This window comes from Coregonus lavaretus (assembly GCF_964263955.1).
Source record: "Coregonus lavaretus genome assembly, chromosome: 32".
Taxonomy (NCBI): domain Eukaryota; kingdom Metazoa; phylum Chordata; class Actinopteri; order Salmoniformes; family Salmonidae; genus Coregonus; species Coregonus lavaretus.
Genome location: NC_140019.1, coordinates 35,752,068 through 35,778,648, shown reverse-complemented (window position 1 = coordinate 35,778,648; position 26,581 = coordinate 35,752,068). Strand labels below are relative to the sequence as shown.

The 26,581-nt window shown below is 40.1% G+C and overlaps 1 protein-coding gene across 2 annotated transcripts; it reads right to left on the bottom strand.

Moving 5' to 3' along the window:
* Nucleotides 1-847: 847 nt before the first annotated feature.
* LOC311107935 (homeobox protein EMX1-like) lies at nt 848-22,092 on the bottom strand. 2 transcript variants are annotated; one of them, XM_084150554.1, is made up of 4 exons: nt 21,717-22,092; nt 21,285-21,613; nt 3,376-3,560; nt 848-2,185 (listed from the first exon to the last, which is right to left on the bottom strand). In XM_084150554.1, exons 1-4 carry the CDS (start codon nt 21,749-21,751, stop codon nt 2,015-2,017), a joined length of 720 nt encoding a protein of 239 aa, XP_084006680.1. In that variant the 5' UTR covers nt 21,752-22,092; the 3' UTR covers nt 848-2,014. The 2 variants fall into 2 exon arrangements, with proteins under 2 accessions (XP_084006680.1, XP_084006681.1); XM_084150555.1 differs by having other exon boundaries at nt 21,285-22,092.
* Between the last annotated feature and the right edge of the window lie 4,489 nt (nt 22,093-26,581).

Here is a 26,581-nt window from a genome sequence, read left to right as displayed (position 1 = left end):
TTACGGCTTTAAATATTTTCCGAACGATTAGTCTAATCAATTATATTTGCCATTCTCTATTTTTTCTGTTGTAAGTGTTCCATAAGTCCTTCCGGTGTGTCCGGAAAGAAAAGCATCTCTGGCACAATAATGTTTCTGGTGAAAGACGTCCTTTGAAGAGCGCAAGACGGAGTGTGTAGTGACTCTGAGTTGTTAAACTTGCTTCATGTCGCTTTGAACGTATCGTCGTATTCGGCCATGCACCCATCGCAACCAATTCAGTGTCTCATTGAGTTACAGACGGAGAATACATTGAAAAAAATGATTGGCCCAAATTAATAGGCCTATTGCCGTCTAAAGAACCTCATTATGTTTTATGTTTTCGTCAAAAAGTGTATTTATAATCTAGGCTAATTGTTAATAACCCTATTATAGCCTATAATTTAGGATAGGACAAATAATAAAAGCTGTCTGCAGACTGGCGTTTCTTATGGATAATATAATAACACAAGATAAAGGTTTATAACCTAGGCTTTCTGTACTTTTTTTTATTTAAAAAAAAGTTTTTATTAATTTCACAAACATATGCTGATGTGTAGCTTGGACTATTCAACTGCAGCTCGCAAAAACTGCTGTTCTTCAAATGTGTAGACCAAATAACAAATACCAAATCATCGTGTATCACAATTTACTTTTCAAGTTGTCATTTAACCGATATGTGTTTGACGTTTGACGCGATGACATGTCGACAATTATAGATGTTGAAAATAGGTTATTAAATTAACGCTTAGACATTCTCGCACATAATATATATATATATATATATATATATATATATATATATATCAGTATTATTGTACAAATAATGTTATGTCGATGTTTTTATTTTCCAAAGTAATCTGACCACACACAGAAAGTACAAAAACGTTCACTCTCGGGGCATAGGTTAAAATAAAATCAAAGTGTATGCCTACTTATAGTGCATTATTTCTAACATCTATTTAAAACAAATAAAAATATATATTTCACTACGGGAAGTGCTACATAACATGATATCACAGGAATGGTAATGGTTGCTGAAATAAATGTAGTATTGAGGTACATTTGTTTTTCATGTCATTCTTGTGGACAAGTTGTAATGTGCCTGCACTGTACATTCTACATGGTCTCAATAGAATTTATCAAATATTTGTCAAAAGCAAAAACAAACTTGCAATGAATTTAAAGAGTAACAAACTAGACAAAAACAGCATTTTTTAAATCCAGAGGAAACAAAACAAGGACAGAAGATGTGTAGAGTACCTTTTTTAGATTTACATAAATACTTACAATTAACATTGTCCAAATTATTCCAATGTGCTACTCAAAAACATATTTCAGGAGTAACAAATCTGTATGATTTATTGTCTGTAGTGGCCTACCTTTCAGTGGGACTGGTCTAAAGACTATAATTAAGACAAACAAAATCCTAAACAGAATCAGCAGGTTCTAGAAGGTTCCTCTATAGCTATCATACCAATGGCTTATTTATTTTTTTACCACAAACATATTGTGCATATTTAGCATTGTACAGTTACACATCAACAAACTGAAAACGCTAAAACAGTGATGATGTTTTGTTAAATGTGAGTGTGAGGAAGGACAATGTCAAGTTCAGGTAGACAATAGAGTTACAAACTGTATTGAAAGATTCCTCCCAGTCAAACAGTCTCTCTTCAGTAGTTTGTGTCGCTACGGAAAGCAACATAGACCAAATGCAGATTTCCACCACGTTTACAGCAGTCAGAGCTGTGTAATAACATGATACACTTGGCCTTCTTCTGTCCAACATAAAGCAGTGATCGTTTTCATTGTAATTGTTCATCTGTTTTTTTTTTTTTTAAATCAACAACAGGTTGTGTCAAAGGTCAAACCATGTGTTCAGAGGAGCACACAGACTGCCGATATTCAGACACAAGTCAGTCAGCAATCAGTCAGGCTGCGTTCATGATGAATGATTTACGATGGTTTTAATCAAGGTGATAACGACGTAACGTCAGTCCTCTGAGATGACGTCGATGTCCTCGGGGCTACTGCCCTGCTGAGTAGCCACCCTCCAGCGGCTGATGTGCTGGCTTCCTTTCCTCTTCTGCTGAGCCTCCGGTGACTCTTCCTCCAGCTTCTGTCTCTTGTGCTTCGTCCTCCTGTTCTGGAACCAAACCTTTACCTGGGAGAGAGTAAGGAGAGACGTCGTTTAGTACTGGAAGAAACATTGGCAAAAAATATATATATGTGCTTGCTGTAAAAACTACTACTACTCGTTCTTCCACTTCCATGAAAAAACTTTGAGACAGCTGAAGCAAGCACACACATTTTCTTCAGTAAATGTACCTTTACTAGTTATAGAAGTGTCTGCATGTATGATTTTTAAGCAAAGCTTTTTCCAAAGTGTAATAGCAATAATACCAACACAATATTTCACATGGTGTAAAACTGTTATTGCTTCCATATTTCTTCTATAGTACTGCCAAACATTGCCTTGCCTAAGGCTTCCAGGTCGCAGTTGTAAATGAGAACATGTTCTCAACTGGCTTACCTGGTTAAATAAAGGTGAAATAAAATAAAAATTAAAAATTCACATACTTTCGTTCTTTACAGCTGTTTGCAAATAGCAACATATTTCTATATCATTTTTCAGGCATTGTCTGGTTGGCATTTTTACATCACATTTACAAGCTTGATTAAATTATTGGTCTAATTCCTTTGAAATTAAAAGTTCAATGTATGATATATTGCATGAGATGATTGTAAAAAGCCTAAATTGCCGTTGATCAGCAGCGTGTTTCTGATGTTTATTAGGGAAATGAAGTCATAAATAATAATAGTGAAATTAACTACATAATTTATTGGCATCACCTTGCCCATCCCGATAGCTACTGTAGGACAAAACTTGTGGTTGAGAAACCTGATTTTGCTATATGTTGGTTGAGGGGGTGTTGTGGAGTTCTGACTTACGAGTCTACTCATATCCCCTGTTTCAGTGCTCTGGAATGCGGCCATGCCTTAAAGGCTTCTGCATGGTAAATCCGACTTCTGCAGTGGCCCTACAGCATTTACTGTGATACGACCTCTAAAGTCAGGGCATGTATACGTCCTGCGCTTCGCTGAGCAGAGCTGTTGTGAAGGAAGTTGTGAAGGAAGTGAGTTTGTGTTCATACTGGACCTCCCGCGCCCACCGACCGTCAACCAATCATGTTAATGTAGAGCTATACGGAGCCCTCCGAGGAGCACGACGATGTGGTACGGAGCTCGATTTGGCCTCCAGAGGCTCCACATTTACGGATCAAGCACAAATTGGCTTTTAGGCCCTAGGGGTTTAGGGTGCGTTCAAGATCGCTGAGTCCCCCTCACACTCACCTGTGTCTCTGTGAGGCAGAGGCCGCTGGCGAGCTGCTTCCGCTCTGCTCCCACCACATAGTGGTTCTTCTCAAAGGCCCTCTCCAGCCTGAGGAGCTGCGAGGGGGAGAAGGCTGTCCGGATGCGCTTCGGCTTGCGAGAGAAAGGCCCATGAAGGAGCAGGTTCTCTGGGCTGCTGTCCTCACCTAGAGCGAGGAGAGGAAGTAGAGGAAGTAGAGGGTTAGACTGACATGAACGACACCATAGCAGCTCCTGTTGTATGTGTAAAGAGACGGCGTAAAGAGAGAAACTATAGTATACTAACTGCTGCACAACTAAGCAAACTGATACGAATGGTTTTTACTGAGTCTTTTTGTTTGTCGGCTATGTTGTTGTTTGTGATTAATAGCTGGTCCAATTACACCTCAAAAAGAGGACAAAGAACTGAATAAGGAGAACATCAGTGTTGAAACGTATGGCATGCTGCTCTCTAGGTCAGTATTAGCCATATCAATGTGCCCGATGGGCTTCTTCGCTTGACTCATCATTCGTGACACTTTCCCATAACGTGTGTAATTGATTCATGTACAGGTAAAAGCTAGTAATGTTAGGTTGTGCCGATGTTATCCCTCCGTTTCACAATGCTACCACACCACACCTCATTCCACATGCTTGTTCTAGAATGTAGACTCATTTATCGTTATGGAGATGATATACTGTATGCATTACACATCACGTTTGAATGTCATCACAGTTAGGAAATAGTAGTGTTGAATGTCATCACAGTTAGGAAATAGTAGTGTTGAATGTCATCACAGTTAGGAAATAGTAGTGTTGAATGTCATCACAGTTAGGAAATAGTTGTGTTGAATGTCATCACAGTTAGGAGATAATAGTGTTGAATGTCATCACAGTTAGGAAATAGTTGTGTTGAATGTCATCACAGTTAGGAGATAATAGTGTTGAATGTCATCGCAGTTAGGAAATAGTAGTGTTGAATGTCATCACAGTTAGGAAATAGTAGTGTTGAATGTCATCACAGTTAGGAAATAGTAGTGTTGAATGTCATCGCAGTTAGGAAATAGTAGTGTTGAATGTCATCACAGTTAGGAAATAGTAGTGTTGAATGTCATCACAGTTAGGAAATAGTTGTGATGAATGTCATCACAGTTAGGAAATAGTAGTGTTGAATGTCATCACAGTTAGGAAATAGTAGTGTTGAATGTCATCACAGTTAGGAAATAGTAGTGTTGAATGTCATCACAGTTAGGAAATAGTAGTGTTGAATGTCATCACAGTTAGGAAATAGTTGTGTTGAATGTCATCACAGTTAGGAAATAGTTGTGATGAATGTCATCACAGTTAGGAAATAGTAGTGTTGAATGTCATCACAGTTAGGAAATAGTAGTGTTGAATGTCATCACAGTTAGGAAATAGTAGTGTCGAATGTCATCACAGTTAGGAAATAGTAGTGTTGAATGTCATCACAGTTAGGAAATAGTAGTGTTGAATGTCATCACAGTTAGGAAATAGTAGTGTTGAATGTCATCACAGTTAGGAAATAGTAGTGTTGAATGTCATCACAGTTAGGAAATAGTAGTGTTGAATGTCATCACAGTTAGGAAATAGTTGTGTTGAATGTCATCACACAGTTAGGAAATAGTTGTGTTGAATGTCATCACACAGTTAGGAAATAGTAGTGTTGAATGTCATCACAGTTAGGAAATAGTTGTGTTGAATGTCATCACAGTTAGGAAATAGTAGTGTTGAATGTCATCACACAGTTAGGAAATAGTAGTGTTGAATGTCATCACAGTTATGAAATAGTAGTGTTGAATGTCATCACAGTTAGGAAATAGTTGTGTTGAATGTCATCACAGTTAGGAAATAGTAGTGTTGAATGTCATCACAAAGTTATGAAATAGTAGTGTTGAATGTCATCACAGTTAGGAAATAGTTGTGTTGAATGTCATCACAGTTAGGAAATAGTTGTGTTGAATGTCATCACACAGTTAGGAAATAGTTGTGTTGAATGTCATCACACAGTTAGGAAATAGTTGTGTTGAATGTCATCACAGTTAGGAAATAGTTGTGTTGAATGTCATCACAGTTAGGAAATAGTAGTGTTGAATGTCATCACACAGTTAGGAAATAGTAGTGATGAATGTCATCACAGTTATGAAATAGTAGTGTTGAATGTCATCACAGTTGGGAAATAGTGTGTTGAATGTCATCACAGTTAGGAAATAGTAGTGTTGAATGTCATCACACAGTTATGAAATAGTAGTGTTGAATATCATCACAGTTAGGAAATAGTTGTGTTGAATGTAATCACAATTAGGAAATAGTAGTGTTGAATGTCATCACAGTTGGGAAATAGTTGTGTTGAATGTCATCACAGTTAGGAAATAGTAGTGTTGAATGTCATCACACAGTTATGAAATAGTTGTGTTGAATATCATCACAGTTAGGAAATAGTTGTGTTGAATGTAATCACAATTAGGAAATAGTAGTGTTGCATAATTGACAGTGACATGTTGGTTCAGCCACCATGGATGACATCCATCTCCAGCACAATCTGAACTGGTGACAGATAAAGGGACTGGGACTTTCAACAAGAGATTTAGTTGTAGGCAGAACGCACTGCAGTAGGATTATATTGCATTGACAGGCACGGGTCAGGCCCGTACTCTACACAGACCAGACCGGTGCGGCACAACCAATCAGAGCTGCAGTAGGCCTATATGTCAATAGACCATTGCCATATATGGATCTGTGCCATTCACTTTGAACTGGACAGTGTTGCATGTAACCACGTGTGCACGTTTGTTCATATCCTTTCTATTTAGTGAGTTATTAGCCCAGTTATAGATCATTTGTAGTCAGCAATGGGGGAGTGATTGCTTCCTACAAGAGCACAAAACCTGTACATTTCTAGACATCTGTGAAAAGCCAGTCAGGTAAAGAGCTATTTTTTTTTTGTCTTAAAGGGGCAGTGTTCTATTTTGAGACATGCTTGAATAAGCTATGTAGCCAACAGGCAGAGGGTAGCATAATTGGTCTGATTCTCTGTAATAATGGTATGGGAATAATAATGATTTTTATTTTGTTAAATGGTTTCTTGCAGCAACACCACAACAAACATTTTCAGTCACCTCCTTGTCTGAAGGACTAGTGGATAAACAGGTTAATGTTGTTTCTTTTTTTTTAACTCATGGAATGTAGATCTATATTGACCAGACATTTGATCCATTGTTGTTGATGGTATGCCACTCTGGTAGGCCTACGTTATGATCAAATAGCCACAGTAGCCTACTATTTGAAACTGCAACTTTAAGCGGGTACAGCCTCAGTGTTCACAGTAAACACGCGCTGGAAGTTGCACAAGAGTTTTCACAAAGTTCAAGTTTGCGCTCAGCAGACCTGAAATTTGCTCAGTGCCTACATTTTTTGGAGAGAACATTGGTCGTGACCCAAAGAGAACACACAGAGGGCCCGTATAAGCGTATGTTTATTGTGAAGCATATATTCAGATCAAAGTGTTTCAAAATAAAGATACTTTAATTAGGAGATTGACTAGTTGCGCAAAACGTAACAAAGACATTAATCACATGTATTACTTTTTAACAGTACTGTTAAAGCAAGTTATTCCATAAATCTTTGTGTACACTTCTCTTAGGCTAGACTCAATAAAAACCTCTAGAACTATACTGAACAAAAATATAAACATAACATGTAAACTGTTGGTCCCATGTTTCATGAGATGAAATTAAATATCCCAGAAATGTTCCATACGCACAAAAAGCTAATTTGTCTCAAATGTTGTGCACAAATTTGTTTACATCCCTGTTAGTGAGCATTTCTCATTTGCCAAGATAATCCATCCACCTGACAGGTGTGGCGTATCAAGAAGCTGATTAAACAGCATGATCATTACATAGGTGCACCTTGTGCTGGTGACACTAAAAGGCCACACAACACAATTCCACAGATGTCTCAAGTTTTGAGGGAGCATGCAAATGGCATGCTGACTACAGGAATGGCCATCAGAGCTGTACCCAGATAACTGAATGTTCATTTCTCTGCCATAAGCCGCTTCCATCGTCGTTTTAGAGAATTTGGAAGTACGTCCAACCAGCTTCACATCTGCAGACCACGTGTAACCACGCCAGCCCTCCACATCTAGCTTCTTCACCTGCGGGATCGTCTGAGACCAGCCACCCGGAGGGCTGATGAAACTGTGGGTTTGCTCAACCGAATAATTTCTGCACAAACTGTCAGAAACCATCTTCATGCTTGTCGTCCTCACCAGGGTCTTGATCTGACTGCAGTTCGGTGTTGTAACCGACTTCAGTGGGCAAATACTCACCTTCGATGGCCGCTGGCACGCTGGAGAAGTGTGCTCTGTACGGATGAATCCCGGTTTCAACTGTACCGGGCAGATAGCAGACAGTGTGTATGGTGTCATGTGGGCGAGCGGTTTGCTGATGTCAACGTTGTGAACAGAGAGAGCCTCATGGTGGTAGTGGGGTTATGGTATGGGCAGGCATAAGCTACGGACAACGCACACAATTGCATTTTATTGATGGCAATTTGAATGCACAGAGATACCAGGACGAGATCCTGAGGCCCATTGTCATGCCATTTATCCGCCTCCATCACCTCATGTTTCAGCTTGATAATGCACAACCTCCATGTCGCAAGGATCTGCACACAATTCCTGGAAGCTGAAAATGTCCCAGTTCTTCCATGGCCTGCATACTCACCAGACATGTCACCCATTGAGCATGTTTGGGATGCTCTGGATCGACGTGTATGACAGCATGTTCCAGTTCCCGCCAATATCCAACAACTTAGCACAGCCATTGAAGTGGGACAACATTCCACAGGCCACAATCAACAGCTTGATCAACTCTATGTGAAGGAGATGTGTTGCGCTGCATGAGGCAAATGGTGGTCACACCAGATACTTTTTTAAGGTATCTGTGACCAACAGATGCATATCTGTATTCCCAGTCATGTGAAATCCATAGATTAGGGCCTAATTTATTTATTTCAATTGACTGATTTCCTCATATGAACTGTAACTCAGTAAAATCTTTGAAATTGTTGCATGTTGCATTTATATTTTTGTTCAGTGTATATCGTCTAGTTTCAATACTGATTCCCATTTCAATCAGAAGCTATGGGGTATCCTAACACTGTGGATGGCAGGTTCATTCAGAAGCTATGGGGTATCCTACCACTGTGGATGGCAGGTTCATTCAGAAGCTATGGGGTATCCTACCACTGTGGATGGCAGGTTCATTCAGAAGCTATGGGATATCCTACCACTGTGGATGGCAGGTTCATTCAGAAGCTATGGGGTATCCTACCACTGTGGATGGCAGGTTCATTCAGAAGCTATGGGGTATCCTACCACTGTGGATGGCAGGTTCATTCAGAAGCTATGGGGTATCCTACCACTGTGGATGGCAGGTTCATTCAGAAGCTATGGGGTATCCTACCACTGTGGATGGCAGGTTCATTCAGAAGCTATGGGGTATCCTACCACTGTGGATGGCAGGTTCATTCAGAACTAGAGGGTTATATTACCACTGTAGATGGCAGGTTCATTCAGAACTTGAGGGTTACAGTTGAAGTCAGAAGTTTACATACACCTTAGCCAAATACATTTAAACTCAGTTTTTCACAATTCCTGACATTTAATCCTAGTAAAAATTCCCTTTCTTATTTCAGTTAGGATCACCACTTTATTTTAAGAATGTGAAATGTCAGAATAATAGTAGAGAAAATGATTTATTTCAGCTTTTATTTCCTTCGTCACATTCCCAGTGGGTCAGAAGTTTACATACACTCAATTAGTATTTGGTAGCATTGTCTTTAAATTGTTTCACAATTTAAATTGTTAAATTGTTAAATTAACTTGGGTAAAACATTTCGGGTAGCCTTCCACAAGCTTCCCACAATAAGTTGGGTGAATTTTGGCCCATTCCTCCTGACAGAGCTGGTGTAACTGAGTCAGGTTTGTAGGCCTCCTTGCTCGCACACGCCTTTTCAGTTCTGCCCACACATTTTCTATAGGATTGAGGTCTCCAATACCTTGACTTTGTTGTCCTTAAGCCATTTTGCCACAACTTTGGCAGTATGCTTGGGGTCATTGTCCATTTGGAAGACCCATTTGCGACCAAGCTTTAACTACTGATGTCTTAATTCAATATATCCACATAATTTTCCTTCCTCATGATGCCATCTATTTTGTGAAGTGCACCAGTCCCTCCTGCAGCAAAGCACCCCCACAGCATGATGCTGCCACCCCGTGCTTCACGGTTGGGATGGTGTTCTTCTGCTTGCAAGCCTCCCACTTTTTTCTCCAAACATAACGATGGTCATTATGGCCAAACAGTTATATTTTTGTTTCATCAGACCAGAGGACATTTCTCCAAAAAGTACGATCTCTGTCCCTATGTGCAGTTGCAAACCGTAGTCTGGCTTTTTTATGGCAGTTTTGGAGCAGTGGCTTCTTCCTTGCTAAGCGGCCTTTCAGGTTATGTCGATATAGGACTCGTTTTACTGTGGATATAGATACTTTTGTACCTGTTTCCTCCAGCATCTTCGCAAGGTCCTTTGCTGAAGTTCTGGGATTGATTTACACTTTTCGCACCAATGTACGTTCATCTCTAGGAGACAGAACGCGTCTCCTTTCTGAGCGGTATGACGGCTGCGTGGTCCCATGGTGTTTATAATTGTGTACTATTGTTTGTACAGATGAACGTGGTACCTTCAGGTGTTTGGAAATTGCTCCCAAGGATGAACCAGACTTGTAGAGGTCTACAATTATTTTTCTGAGGTCTTGGCTGATTTCTTTTGATTTTCCCATGGTGTCAAGCAAAGAGACACTGAGTTTGAAGGTAGGCCTTGAAATACATCCACAGGTACACCTCCAATTGACTCAAATGATGTCAATTAGCCTATCAGAAGCTTCTAAAGCCATGACATCATTTTCTGGAATTTTCCAAGCTGTTTAAAGGCACAGTCATCATAGTGTATGTAAACTTCTGACCCACTGGAATCATGATACAGTGAATTATAAGTGAAATAATCTGTCCGTAAACAATTGTTGGAAAAATTACTTGTGTCATGCACAAAGTAGATGTCCTAACCGACTTGCCAAAACTATAGTTTGTTAACAAGAAATGTGTGGAGTGGTTGACAAACGAGTTTTACTGACTCCAACCTAAGTGTATGTAAACTTCCGACTTCAACTGTATATTACCACTGTAGATGGTAGGTTTATTCAGAACTAGAGGGTTATATTACCACTGTAGATGGCAGGTTCAGTGACTTCTCCTCTATATTGTGACATTAAGCTCATTTGTGTAGGGCCTTAAGTGTATTCAACGCTGAGCATGAAACCTAAGCGTTTAGTAACGCCTTGTATGAAATCATACGTAAATATCTTGGGCTGGAAAAATGCAAAAAAATGATTGATGTGAAGACAAAGTGTTGTGCAATTAACCAAATTGAATCATATGCACATGCCTGATTTCATTCAACACAGGGCAATAGTAAAATGTCCTTGTTTTTCAGTTTCATTGTGTACGTGACTTTGTTCTCGCCACAGGCCCAACATCTGCACTCCCGGGATTAGGGTTCGTTTATTAAAATGACACATACAAAAAACTAAAAATTTTACATAAGCAAATCCATTAATAAATGATTTGACCACCGCATGAAAAGGTTGTGCCTGGCTTGAAAAGAAACCTTGCAGCACAAATATAACCTCAAACACGTGTACGCAAAAGTCGGTTACAGCTCGGCAGTTGAGGGACAGTGTGTGGGATGCACCGAAGCTGTGAGCAATGATGCGTCTGTCAAACCAAATGAATGGCACTACATTACATCGGTGACAGTAGGGCTACAGTGTCCAGCCATATTCATTCACATGCAAAACATGGACCGAAGATGGAGCATCTCTGAAAGGAGATGGATACAGAGAAGCCATCAAACTTGACCATGACCTTGGATTAGCAAATACTGAAGCTATGGTACACCAGCTGTAAAGGTGTACTGAACATAGGACTAATGTACTATGGAAATACCTTGTTGTGATACTGCTATGATGAAGCATTATGTCTACACTATTTTAGAGATAATGTCATGCTAATATAAACACAGTTAGAAACTGACCTGATACTCTCTGCTACAGACCAACAGTTAAATTAGTTTAAATGAAAGCACTGTCTGTGGAAACAACTATGTATTTCTTCTCTATCATAACAAATCATATGTGCTTATGGTCAACTCTTAATATCTTCTTTGGCAGGCCTGGAATAACCCGCTGCACTAGTCATTCCGCTACCCAAGAGTGGTAAAGAGGCCATTACTGGTTCTAACAGCAGACCTATCCGCTTGCTGCTAGCTCTTAGCAAACTGTTGGAAAAAAATTGTGTTTGACCAAATACAATGCTATTTCTCTGTAAGCAAATTAACAACAGACTTTCAGCATGCTTATAGAGAAGGGCACTCAACATGTACTGCAATGACACAAATGACTGATGATTGGTTGAAAGAAATTGATAATAAGAAGATTGTGGGATCTGTACTGTTAGATTTGAGTGCAGCCTTTGATTTTTTTTACCTTAACCTGTTGTTGAGAAAACATGTGTTATGGCTTGTCAACCTCTGCCATACTGTGGATTCAGAGCTATCTATATAATAGAACTCAGAGGGTTAAATTAAAACTTCTCTAATGTCAAACATGTAAAGTGTGGTGTACCGCAGGGCAGCTCTCTAGGCCCTCTGCTCTTTTCTATGTGTGTCCATGTATGCTGATGATTCAACCATATACGCATCAGCAACCACAGCTAATGAAGTCACTGAAACCTTTAACAAAGAGTTGCAGTCAGTTTTAGAATGGGTGGCCAGTGATAAACTGGTCCTGAACATCTCTAAAACAAAGAGCACTGTATTTGGTACAAATCATTCCCTAAGTTCTGGACCTCAGCTGAATCTGGTAATGAATGGTGTGGCTGTTGAACAAGTTGAGGAGACTAAATTACTTGGTGTTACCTTATATTGTAAACTGTCATGGTCAAAACATATAGATTCATTAGTTGTAAAGATGGGGAAAGGTCTGTACGTAATAAAGAGATGCTCTGCTTTTTTGACACCGCACTCCACAAAGCAAGTCCTGCAGGCTCTAGTTTTATCTTGATTATTGTCCAGTCGTGTGGTCCAGAGCTGCAGAGAAAGACCTAGTTAAGCTGCAGCTGGTCCAGAACAGAGCCCCACGTCTTGCTCTTCATTGTAATCAGAGGGCTAATATTAATCCTATGCATGCCAGTCTCTCTTGGCTAAGAGTTGAGGAAAGACTGACTGCGTCACTTCTTGTTTTTATAAGAAACATTAACGGGTTGGAAATTCCACATTGTTTGCATAGTCAACTTACACACAGCACTGACACACACACTTACCCCACCAGACATGCCACCAGGGATGTTTTCACAGTCCCCAGGTCCAGAACAAATTCAAGGAAACGTACAGTATTATACAGAGCCATGAGTGCATGGAACTCCCTTCCATCTTATATAGCGCAAGTGAACAGCAAACCTGGTTTCAAAAACCAAATAAAGCAACACCTCATGGCACAACGCCTCTCCCCCATGTGACCTACTTGTTGTGTGTATGTACTGACATGTATGTCTAACTGATATATGCTCACACACACACACACACACTACATGTTTTTAAATGTATGTAAATTGTAAAGTATTTTGTCTGTAATGTCTTTTTCATTACGTGTCAGACCCCAGTAAGACTAGCTGTCGCCACTGGCATCGACTAATGGGGATCCTAATAAATCAAATAAAAAAATATTATTTCTTATTAGCACCTGCTAATTGTAGCTAATAGTAGGTTTCATCAGCTTGTACTGGTGGCTTTTTACAAGACAAAAAACAAGTCACTACACCTTCTACTCAAAACAATGCTACAACAATGTTTTTCCCCATGCACAGATTAATATACACTGGGCGTTCAAAACATTAAGATCACCGTCCTATTGAGTTGTACCCCTCCCATTTTGTCCTCAGAACAGCATCAATTCCTCAGGGCATGGACTCTACAAGGTGTCGAAAGCGTTCCACAGGGATGCTGGCCCATGTTGACTCCAATGCTTCCCACAGTAGTGTCAAGTTGGCTGGATGTCCTTTGGGTGGTGGACCATTCTTTGATACACACAGGAAACTGTTGAGCGTGAAATACCCATCAGCGTTGCAGTTCTTCACACAAAACAGTGCGCCAGGCACCTACTACCATACCCTGTTCAAAGGTACTTACAGCGCCTTGCAAAAGTATTCATCCCCCTTAGGCGTTTTTCCTATTTTGTTGCATTACAACCTGTAATTTAAATGGCAGAAAACATAGTGCACTACTTTCTCTTGTACACTAAAGGACCCGGGGAAGAGGAGAAAATAGGAATGTGCCTATTTAATGGCTAAAACAAAATGTGTAGCTCAAGACATGTTTAATTTTTTAGAAGTAGCTCTTATGCTAGAAAAGGTTGGAGACCCCTGCTCTATGTCATGGAAAGAGCAGTTCAGAAAGTATTCATACCCCTTGACTTATTCCACATTTTGTTGTGTTACACCCTGAATTCAAAATGGATATATAGATTTTTTTTCTCTCACCCATCTACATACAACACCCCATAATGACAAAGTCAAAACATGTTCTTAGACATTTTTGCAAATATATTGAAAATGAAATACAGAAATATCTCATTTACGTAAGTATTCACACCCCTGAGTCAATACATGTCAGAATCACCTTTGGCAGCGATTACAGCTGTGAGTCTTTCTGGGTAGGTCTATAAGAGCTTTGCACACCTGGATTGTACAATAATTATTTGCATATTATTCTTTTTTTTAAATTCTTTTAAAAATTCTTCAAGCTCTGTCAAGTTGGTTGTTGATCATTGCTAGACAGCCATTTTCAAGTCTTGACATAGATTTTTTTCAAGAGGATTTAAGTCAACACTGTAACTAGGCCACTCAGGGACAGTCTATGTCATCATTGTTAAGCAACTGCAGTGTATATTTGGCCTTGTGTTTTAAGGTTATTGTCCTGCTGAAAGGTGCATTTGTCTCCCAGTGTCTGTTGGAAAGCAGACTGAACCAGGTTTTCCTCTAGGATTTTGCCTATGCTTAGCTCCATGATTAGCTCCAAACTCCCTTGTCCTTGCCGATGACAAGCATACCCATAACATGATGCAACCACCACCATGCTTGAAAATATGAAGAGTGGTACTCAGTGATGTGTTGTGTTGGATTTGCCCCATACATAACGCTTTGTATTCAGGACATTTCTTAGCCACATTTTTACTTTAGTGCCTTATTGCAAACTGGATGCATGTTTTGGAATATTTTTACTCTGTACAGGCTTCATTCTTTTCACTCTGTCATTTAGGTTAGTATTGTGGAGTAACTACAATGTTGTTGATCCATCCTCAGTTTTCTCCTATCACAGCCATTAAACTCTGTAACTGTTTTAAAGTCAACATTGGCCTCATGGATGCCCGTATCTTTGTAGTGACTGGGTGTACTGATACACCATCCAAAGTGTAATTAATAACTTCACCATGCTCAAAGGGATATTCAATGTCACCTTATTTTTATTTGTTTTAATCTACCAACAGGTGCCCTTCTTTGCGAGGCATTGAAAAAACCTCCCTGGTCTTTGTGATTGATTCTGTTTTTGAAATGTACTGCTCGGCCGAGGGACCTTACAGATAATTGTATGTGTTGGGTACAGCAATGAGGTAGTCATTCAAAAATCATGTTAAACACTATTACTGCACACAGAGTGAGTCCACGCCACTTATGTGACTTGTTAAGCAAATGTTTACTGTGTCACAAAATCTCAATTTCATCCATTTAAAATTCAGACTGTAACACAACAGAATGTGGAAAAAGTCAAAGGGGTGTGAATACTTTCTGAAAGCACTGTAGCACCACTTACTGCCACAGTAAATAGGCTATAGCACTAACAATGTAATGGATAACTGTATATTGGTGTCTGCTCCAAATACGGTATGCTCTTCAGCACTTCAGCTGTGTTAGCTAACTAAAGAATGCATATTTTCTTTCTGTCACGGGACTGTCATTGACAGCCATCTACAGCTGGCGCGCTGAAAACGCTTTGGAAATCAGAGGACAAACAACAGAGACACCTCTGAAGAGAGAGAATGTGAGGAGCACAGCTCTGGTAGAACAGAAGAATGTCAATAGAGGTCCACTACAGATGCAGGTGATGAAAGCTTTAGTCTTAATGCGTCTCAAGGGGCACTGAACACCAGCAAGCCACACTGTCACCGAAGTCATAGGATTTCCTGGTTTTAGGATCCATGCTCTAAAATAAAATAAAATAACTAAATAGTATCTCCATTTTGTGGTATATTTTCTAAATCTCAGCATCAGGCTGAATGAAATAAATTGTAATAATGTAATATATATCTCACGTTAAAGTCTTAATTTTTAACAGCAGTAACTATTGTCGTTTTCACCTAATATAGTGATTTATTGATAAGGAAAGAAACAATATGATTTTCCTTGAGAATGTGCCCTCCTATCACACACTGGTGAGCACCATGCTAGTTCTGGCTGGTGGGTTAGCCCGTCAGATAGACAGTCAGACTGGCATCATCTGTTCTATGGCATTAGTGGTGTCACCTCCACTCACATCCCACCGGAGAAGACTGAGACCGGGGAGGAACTCACCAGGCTGGACCCTAATGCTGGTTCTGCTCAGTCCTCCGCTCGGTAAGTGTGTTGATCTAGGATCAGTTTGGCCTTATAGATCATAATAAATATAATTGATATGGACAGGGGGGGACCTGATCATAAATCAGCACTGCAACGCTGAGGCTCTTTGTGAATACTAATCCTAAACTGTAATGGTGGCTCAGCCCCCTGCCACAGAGGGAATAACCTCCAGGGGATGAGCCTTCAACACTCTGGCCTGTCCTCAGCGGGTGGCGGGAACATGGGGGGACATGCCTCCAACATGACTACCAGGGAGCAGATGGCAGCGCCAGCCAGAGAGCTGTGTTCATCACCAGTAACACCAGTCCCCTGGCACCCAACAAGACTGGTCTTGTCAGCAGTCAGCTACACACTGGGTGGTGGTGGTGGGGGGCCAATCTCTCATTCTAACCCTGGATGGATGAATATGGAGGGAGTCGGATGGCGGTAAATAAGGGATGGTCTATTTCCATTTCTCACTAAATGGACTATAAAGTATACATGTAGAGAGATAATTATTGAATATGAAAAGAAAACTATAAATTCCAGCATAAACTATTCTTTACATACAAAATTATAATCTATTAGGATTTTACATGCAAGTAATGATAATGTTTTATCCTCCTCATGCAGTCCGTCTTTATCTGAGTGATTGATTGATTGATTATAAACCAAAGACTAAAACAACTAAAAGAATAGGAGCATTCTATGAACTATCCAATATGTTTGGAATAGAATGTTTACAATGCCCTGTTATCCTATCAGTTAACCTCCGGCACGTATCTCCTGACATTCAACACCTCCTAATGAATAAAAACGTGTCAAAGCAAACCTCCAGACCATCAGACCATGGGGAGATGAGATGGGTGAATGAACTATCTGCCCTCCTTCCTGATGATAACAATCCCATAACAATCCCATACACACTGAAATGCACTCCAAAGGTTACACACTGAAATGCACCCCAAAGGCTACACACTGAAATGCACTCCAAAGGCTACACACTGAAATGCACTCCAAAGGTTACACACTGAAATGCACCCCAAAGGCTACACACTGAAATGCACTCCAAAGGCTACACACTGAAATGCACTCCAAAGGCTACACACTGAAATGCACCCCAAAGGCTACACACTGAAATGCACCCCAAAGGTTACACACTGAAATGCACTCCAAAGGTTACACACTGAAATGCACTCCAAAGGTTACACACTGAAATGCACTCCAAAGGCTACACACTGAAATGCACTCCAAAGGCTACACACTGAAATGCACTCCAAAGGCTACACACTGAAATGCACCCCAAAGGCTACACACTGAAATGCACCCCAAAGGTTACACACTGAAATGCACTCCAAAGGTTACACACTGAAATGCACTCCAAAGGTTACACACTGAAATGCACCCCAAAGGTTACACACTGAAATGCACCCCAAAGGTTACACACTGAAATGCACCCAAAAGGCTACACACTGAAATGCACCCCAAAGGCTACACACTGAAATGCACTCCAAAGGTTACACACTGAAATGCACTCCAAAGGCTACACACTGAAATGCACCCCAAAGGCTACACACTGAAATGCACCCCAAAGGTTACACACTGAAATGCACTCCAAAGGCTTCACACTGAAATGCACCCAAAAGGCTACACACTGAAATGCACCCAAAAGGCTACACACTGAAATGCACCCAAAAGGCTACACTCCTCTCTTTCTCTCTCCTCTCTTTCTCTCTCCTCTCTTTCTCTCTCCTCTCTTTCTCTCTCCTCTCTTTCTTTCTCTCTCTCTCTCTTTATCCTCTCTTTCTCTCTCCTCTCTTTCTCTCTCCTATCTTTCTCTCTCCTCTCTTTCTCTCTCATCTCTCTCTCTCTCCTCTCTTTCTCTCTCCTCTCTTTCTCTCTCCTCTCTTTCTCTCTCCTCTCTTTCTTTCTCTCTCTCTCTCTCTCTCTCTCTCCTCTCTTTCTCTCTCCTCTCTTTCTCTCTCCTCTCTTTCTCTCTCCTCTCTTTCTTTCTCTCTCTCTCTCTTTCTCCTCTCTTTCTCTCTCCTCTCTTTCTCTCTCCTCTCTTTCTTTCTCTCTCTCTCCTCTCTTTCTCTCTCCTCTCTTTCTCTCTCCTATCTTTCTCTCTCCTCTCTTTCTCCCTCCTCTCTTTCTTTCTCTCTCTCTCTCTCCTCTCTTTCTCTTTCTCTCTCCTCTCTTTCTCCCTCCTCTCGTTCTCTCTCTCTTTCTCTCTCCTCTCTTTCTCTCTCCTCTCTTTCTCTCTCCTCTCTTTCTCTCTCCTCTCTTTCTTTCTCTCTCTCTCTCTCTCTCACTCTCTCAACCTCTCAGGAAGTGGGGGAGTATGAAAGAAAATACATCTCCCATCCATCCCTAACAGTAAGTGACAGTCATGATGGCTAATCCTCTCCTCTCAATCCTCCTGTCTGTAGTTAGCCTTGTCTAAACATTAGTTTTCATGGTTATTGGACACCATCAGTGAGTGGATCTGCTGTGTCTGTAAACAAAGACACTTTATCTGAGCTCCTGATCTGAGCAACAGTGACAACAATCTCTGACTCCCACCGATTACCTGACTGAAGTACACCCTGAAGGTTACCTGGACAGGACCATAAAGAGGAGGAGTGCTGATCTGGGATCAGGTCCAACATCTCCATTTAATCTTATTCATTATGATCTAAAAGGCAAAACTGATCCTAGATCTGCACTCATACTTAGCTCATTGGTCACCATAGCAACACCCACCCGTAGTATGCGCTCCAGCAGGTATATCTCACTGGTCATCCCCAAAGCCAACACCTCCTTTGGCCGTCATTCCTTCCAGTTCTCTGCTGCCAATGACTGGAACAAACTGCAAAAATCTCTGAAGCTGGAGACTCTTATCTCCCTCACTAACTTTAAGCGTCAGTTGTCAGAGCACCTTACCGATCACTGCACCTGTACACAGCCCATCTGAAATTAGCCCACCCTACTACCTCATCCCCATATTGTTATTTATTTTGCTCATTTGCACCCCAGTATCTCTATTTGCACATCATCTCTTGCACATCCATCATTCCAGTGTTAATACTAATTGTAATTATTTTGCACTATTTATTGCCTTACCTCCATAACTTGCTACATTTGCACACACTGTATATATATTTTTCTGTTGTATTTTTGACTTTATGTTTTGTTTACCCCATATGTAACTCTGTGTTGTTGTTTTTATCGCACTGCTTTGCTTTATCTTGGCCAGGTCGCAGTTGTAAATGAGAACTTGTTCTCAACTGGCTTACCTGGTTAAATAAAGGTGAAATAAAAAAAATAAAATAAAAATACTCTGAGACACTGTGAATACGGCCCTGGGCTGGCTGATCAGAGAGTAACATACCTGACAGCACACCTGATGTGGCTAACCACTGCTGTCCACTGAGTCAACGAGGTGAGCGTTGAAAGTTATTGATCTGTCTGGTTTAACAAATTGCTTTGTTTTTGAGGACCGCCCAGCATCAGTTAGTAAGGATGTTCACCATTTATTGCAAGTATGCACTGCAAATAGCTTGAGTGAGAATATTTAAGGTTTTGGTCACTGAATACTGAGATTATCCAATATTCAATTTCTCTCATGGCTTTATTTGGATGCTAAAGACTTTTATATTGGGCCCATTTTCAAATAGTTATTGTCTTATCAGAAATGTGCAGCCTTTAAATCTAAAGTTGAACCCAAAGCAAATTTGAATTAAATAATATTGTTATTATTTGTTGATTGTTGATTATAGCTGTTATTATTTGTTATAATACTATAATATTATTATAAACTAATAATATTACAATATTCCTGTCTTTTGTTACTTTTAATCCAAATAACGTTCATATTAAATTATCCAATTAAATATTAGTTAATTATATCTAAATATTTGAGAGAAAAAAATCCTTATAATCAGTGATGTAAAGTATTTAAGTAAAAATACTTTAAAGTACTTTTTACTCCATACATTTTCCCTGACACCAAAAGCACTCGTCACATTTTGAATGCTTAGCAGGACAGGAAAATGGTCAAATTCAGGCACTTATCATGAGAACATCCCTGATCATCCCTACTGCCTCTGATCTGGCGGACTCACTAAACACAAATGCTTCGTTTGTAAATTATGTCTGAGTTTTGGAGTGTGCCCCTGGCTATCCGTAAATTAAAAATAAAACAATAAAAAATCGTGCCGTCTGGTTTGCTTAATATAAGGAATGTGAAATGATTTATACTTGTACTTTTGATACTTAAGTATATTTTAGCAATTACATTTACTTTTTATACTTAGATATATTTAAAAACAAATACGTTTTGACTTTTATTCAAGTCGTATTTTACTGGGTGACTTTCACTTTAACTTGAGTCATTTTCTGTTAAGGTATCTTTCCTTTTACTCAAGTATGACAATTTAGGTACTTTTCCCACCACTGCTTACAATTAAACTTTCTGAATGGTGCAAAACCTAAATCGAATGGGTAGGCAAATGGGAAATAAATCTTGATTATAGGCCTATTTGTTAGATAAATATTGTTCTTATTTTATATTATTTTATTTGAACAATTGCATACAGCTTACACATTTAAATTAATTTACCCTAGTGTTATTATTATTATTCAACGTATTAGACATTTGATCTCCTATCAACTTTTTGGGAACATACATTATAAGAAAGTGCAATGGCTTCGATGTGCATTTTAAATGAATAAAAATAAACAATATAGTCTATTTATTTTAATGCGTCCAATCTCTGAAAATTTACCAATAATGCATAGACCTAACTTAAGAAAGAAATTAACTATAGTTGGATGTTTAAACGTTTTCCTCTGCAAACAGATTTCAGTAGTTTTAATAATTTGCATTGATCCTGTTTTTGTTGCTTTGTTTACTACCCTTTTAGACATTATTTGTTTCCTTAATAAAATACCATACCTAGCATGTTCAGGGATCATAAGGACATTTCTTCCATCAGTGAACTATAGAGTTCTAATGCGTACGGTCATTGTAATATGTCCCCATACGTGTCTTTTTCAACCATGCAATAACAAGGATATGCCCAAATATATGATATTATTGAAAATAACTTTGGAATATTCATTAAATTAAAGTAGTTGTTCGCTTACCTTGGAACCTGTGTCCGAGATATCTGTTTCGAAGAACCCACGGGTAGAAATTCAACGTGTCTCTCTGATGCGGGTTGAAGAAAGGCTGCGATGGAAGCTGGAGAGGATGCAGGGGCATACCGGAGTTCCCTGTGTGTGTACCCGGGTCAGGGAACATCATGTCTGGACTGCTGTATAAAGTCCTGCCGGAGTTCTGGAAACAACTCCCAAAGGGCGCCGGGTGAATTGATTCCGTGAACCTCAGCGCTGTGGGTCTGATCGGTTCGTCCCCGGTAGTCGAAGAGTTCAAGTCTTTCCCAACCAGGGATTCGATGGTAAAACATTTCTTACTATGTTGGTACATGATCACAAATAGGCTATAGTTTATATATTTCTAGTAATATATTCAATAACACTGTTATAAAACAGGTGATGCAAAAGAGAAAAACTCACAACACTACTAGTAGAACAGTTCCCGGGAAATCCATAACTCGCAGTCCCTTGCGCGTGCAAACCTTCTTGCCAATACCGGTGGACCTCTGGAAGCGGGTTGCCTGAAGATGCCAGTTCAGTTGTCTCCGACACTTGTCTTCAATAGGTTATCGACCGGTTTTCTCTGCTGTAACAATAATGGCAAAAATCAAGTTTCGGTTCTAGCTACCACTGCAGCGTCAGATCTATTAGTCTGTGATTCCTTTAGGTTTATTGACAGCCTGGCTCTTGTCTCAGTCTCATCACACCTGGAAACCACTTTTGGACTGTGCTGTATTAGGAGAGAGGATCAGTAGGCTAAGCCTTTGAGAAAGAATCTGTCACTCGTCAGACTCAATACCTGCTCTCAAACCTCGGTGACAGAGGTGTGGTGGGCATGCGCAGATAGGACCGTGTAGCCTAGCGCATGACAGCCATTTTGTTAGTCTAAATGAGTGGTTTATGCTCTATTGAATTGACTTGTGACTAATAATAGCCTATCCATATGCGTTTATTTCAATGTTGCAAAGTGATATCATATTAAATCAGAAGCACCATAATATGAAGGATTTTCTTGTTAATGATTTACTAATTATAACTTACTTATACCAAGTTTATTATGCCCTATGTCCAGTGCCCAAATGGTCCCTAAAATCTAGGAAATTGGCCTCCTAATAGAAAACCATAAAAAAGGTTATCACACAAATGAATGATTCTGCTCTTTCCTATCTTATAGCCCATAGCTGACAGTGGCACCTGTAGGTTGATTGATCAATTGAATTCTAGGTCAAAGATCAGACTAGTCCTAACCTTTAAAGCCACCTCTAATAATTTGAACATGTTAATTCTAGGGAGTAACTACAAAATATCTCTGAGGTTGACTAGGATTTTTTATTTTTTTATCAAGGCATCCAAAACCACTGTGGACTGAAAATCCTTCACATAGGTCTACAAAATGAAAGTCCTTTACAGAATAGGCCTATAGGTCTGCTAAATGAAAGTCCTTTACAGAATAGGCCTATAGGTCTGCTAAATGAAAGTCCTTTACAGAATAGGCCAATAGGTCTGCTAAATGAAAGTCCTTTACAGAATAGGCCTATAGGTCTGCTAAATGAAAGTCCTTTACAGAATAGGCCTATAGGTCTGCTAAATGAAATACTTTACAGAATAGGCCTATAGGTCTGCTAAATGAAATACTTTACAGAATAGGCATATAGGTCTGCTAAATGAAACTCCTTTTGAGAATAGGTCAGCTAAAGAGGTATTTTTTGACTAAGGTCAAATGTCTGGGAAATAAACTCAGCAAAAAAAGAAACGTCCTCTCACTGTCAATTGTGTTTATTTTCACCAAACTTAACACGTGTAAATATTTGTATGAACATAACAAGATTCAACAACTGAGACATAAACTGAACAAGTTCCACAGACATGTGACTAACAGAAATGTAATAATGTGTCCCTGAACAAAGGGGGGGGGTCAAAATCAAAAGTAACAGTCAGTATCTGGTGTGGCCACCAGCTGCATTAAGTACTGCAGTGCATCTCCTCCTCATGGACTGCACCACATTTGCCAGTTCTTGCTGTGAGATGTTACCCCACTCTTCCACCAAGGCACCTGCAAGTTCCCAGACATTTCTGGGGGGAATGGCCCTAGCCCTCAACCTCCGATCCAAAAGGTACCAGACGTGCTCAATGGGATTGAGATCCGGGCTCTTTGCTGGCCATGGCATAACACTGACATTCCTGTCTTGCAGGAAATCACGCACAGAACGAGCAGTATGGCTGGTGACATTGTCATGCTGGAGGGTCATGTCAGGATGAGCCTGCAGGAAGGGTACCACATGAGGGAGGAGGATGTCTTCCCTGTAACGCACAGCATTGCGATTGCCTGCAATGACAACAAGCTCAGTCCAATGATGCTGTGACACACCGCCCCAGACCATGACGGACCCTCCACCTCCGAATCGATCCCGCTCCAGAGTACTGGCCTTGGTGTAACGCTCATTCCTTCAACGATAAACGTGAATCCGACTATCCCCCCTGGTTAGACAAAACCGCGACTCGTCAGTGAAGAGCACTTTTTGCCAGTCCTGTCTGGTCCAGCAACGGTGGGTTTGTGCCCATAGGCGACGTTGTTGCCGGTGATGTCTGGTGAGGACCTGCCTTACAACAGGCCTACAAGCCCTCAGTCCAGCCTCTCTCAGCCTATTGCAGACAGTCTGAGCACTGATGGAGGGATTGTGCGTTCCTGGTGTAACTCGGGCAGTTGTTGTTGCCATCTTGTCCCTGTCCCGCAGGTGTGATGTTCGGATGTACCGATCCTGTGCAGGTGTTGTTACACGTGGTCTGCCACTGCGAGGACGATCAGTTGTCCGTCCTGTCTCCCTGTAGTGCTGTCTTAGGCGTCTCACAGTACGGACATTGCAATTTATTGCCCTGGCCACATCTGCAGTCCTCATGCCTCCTTGCAGCATGCCTAAGGCACGTTCACACAGACGAGCAGGGACCCTGGGCATCTTTCTTTTGGTGTTTTTCAGAGTCCGTAGAAAGGCCTCTTTAGTGTCCTAAGTTTTCATAACTGTGACCTTAATTGCCTACCGTCTGTAAGCTGTTAGTGTCTTAACGACCGTTCCACAAGGTGCATGTTCATTAATTGTTTTATGGTTCATTGAACAAGCATGGGAAACAGTGTTTAAACCCTTTACAGTGAAGATCTGTGAAGTTATTTGGATTTTTACAAATTATCTTTGAAAGACAGGGTCCTGAAAAAGGGAAGTTTCTTTTTTTGCTGAGTTATGTCCTCTTTGCGTTATGTCCAGGGTACCGTCCCTCCCTCTTGGGTAGTTACCATCTTAGATGTTGTTGAGGGAGAGGAGTGCGGGGGGGGGGGGGGTACCAGTAGATCAGAGACCCAGCCAGTACCAGGAACCCAGGACAGATGTCAGTCCTTTCAGGGGAGAAATAATCAGGACGAACCACAAAAGCCCCCCTGCTTCCATCTTTCATGATCTGCTCTGAGGAAGATGATGTGAACCACCAAGGGCCAAAGAGCCCTTTGAGTCCCAAAGGAGTTTAGTCTCCACCCCTCTTGTCCCCTATACCAATCCTATAACCCCCAGTCCCCCTGTATAGAATTAATAGGTTTTACTGGCAGATCTAGCCCCGGAGCCTTTGATTCAGGCGGCCATTAACAACTATTAATTTTGCCTCTGGCAATTAATGACAGATTTTGCTGGTCTGAAAGGAGGTATTAAGCAGCTGGGGTTTTTGTATGCACGCAGGGGTGTGAAGCTGAGTTAAAATGTGATTATTGTCCCCCTGCATGGTCTGCCTTGAATCGGCTAACTGGAGTTAAGTCCCTTTTACATGGAATGAGGTTACTCTATTCAGAAAGGAACAGACATAGGATGTGTTATGGTAAATGGCTGCCATTTATTTTATTCTATATAGTAAGCTACAATATAGAGGACATTAAAAACATGAGCAGTGTTACAGAACTCTGTTGAATGGAACATTCATCAACACATCAGGTCATTACAGATTACCTTTTATATAGTTTCAGTACATTGAATGAGGAACGGAAGGAAGAAAACAGTTCCCTTAAAATGTACATTGTCGTTGATGATATCAATTCAGTATTTTAATAATAACTTTATCAATTCAAATAGTAACAGTACAGCCCTAGTTAGGTACATCTGTCAAATGTAAAGTTGAGGGGCATGTAAGGTGAATGCACCAATTTGTAAGTCGCTCTGGATAAGAGCGTCTGCTAAATGACGTAAATGTAAAATGTAAATGTAATAATTTTGTCAAATCTTGTGCTGGTCTAATAATTTATTTTCATTTACATTTAATTTGGTGGTAAATGAATGATGTCAAGTGAATTATTGGTTATTTGGGGAGCTCTAATTATGTGGTCAATGCCCTCTAGTGGATGTTGATGGTCTCAGTAAACAGTGCAGGTTGAGCAAAAACCTTTGCTTTTTAAGATAATATTGATGTTATGTTCAAATCAGATCTGGGATAGAATTCATGATATATATATTTTAATAAAAAATACAAGGGCTTCTATTTTTCATAATTACCTATTTTCAATTCAACGATATGTATTTTTCTAATGTACCCGAATTACTATAACTTTATTCGTTATTAATTATATAATGTTCATTAATTTCAGGCGTATTATTTTCTAATATCTACATAATGGCATCTTCCATCTACTACCTAATTGCAATTGAACCTTGAAGCATATTTAGGCTCAAATTGTGGAACGTTTTGTGCCCCTATAATTGCTGTCTCTTTCGCGGGGCTGTCTGATGCATTTACTCTCGCGCACAAACATGTCCTGTCTCTGTCAGCTCGAGTCCATAAAGGTCAATTAGGGAGAAGAATGTCAGTGTTGGGTCTGACTTTAAGCTTTTACCTCCACACACCTGGCTTCTAGGAACATAATACCTGGTTAAGTGAGGGCCAGTTTGCCTGGAGGGACTTCTTTACTCATTGAAAACGAATAAACAAGACTGTAGTGGCCCATAATGTATTAGTCACTCAGTTTGGTACTATACCTGCAGTCTTGTGTCAATCACACTATTGTCATCGGAGTACATTAGAATTAGTCGATTTGGACAATATCTTTATGTAGCCTATGGTTATTTGCAGCAAATAGTGTGTTCTTTAATACATCCACACTTGCTGTTTTGGACACTACACTTTCTATATATTATACACCATTTCTCAGCTATAGGCCAAAGTTTTATTATTAAAAAAATACAAGAGAATTGCACATCAAGTAGCTAGAAAATATCAATCAAAACAACAATATAGAGACAGTAATCAGTTGAAAAAAT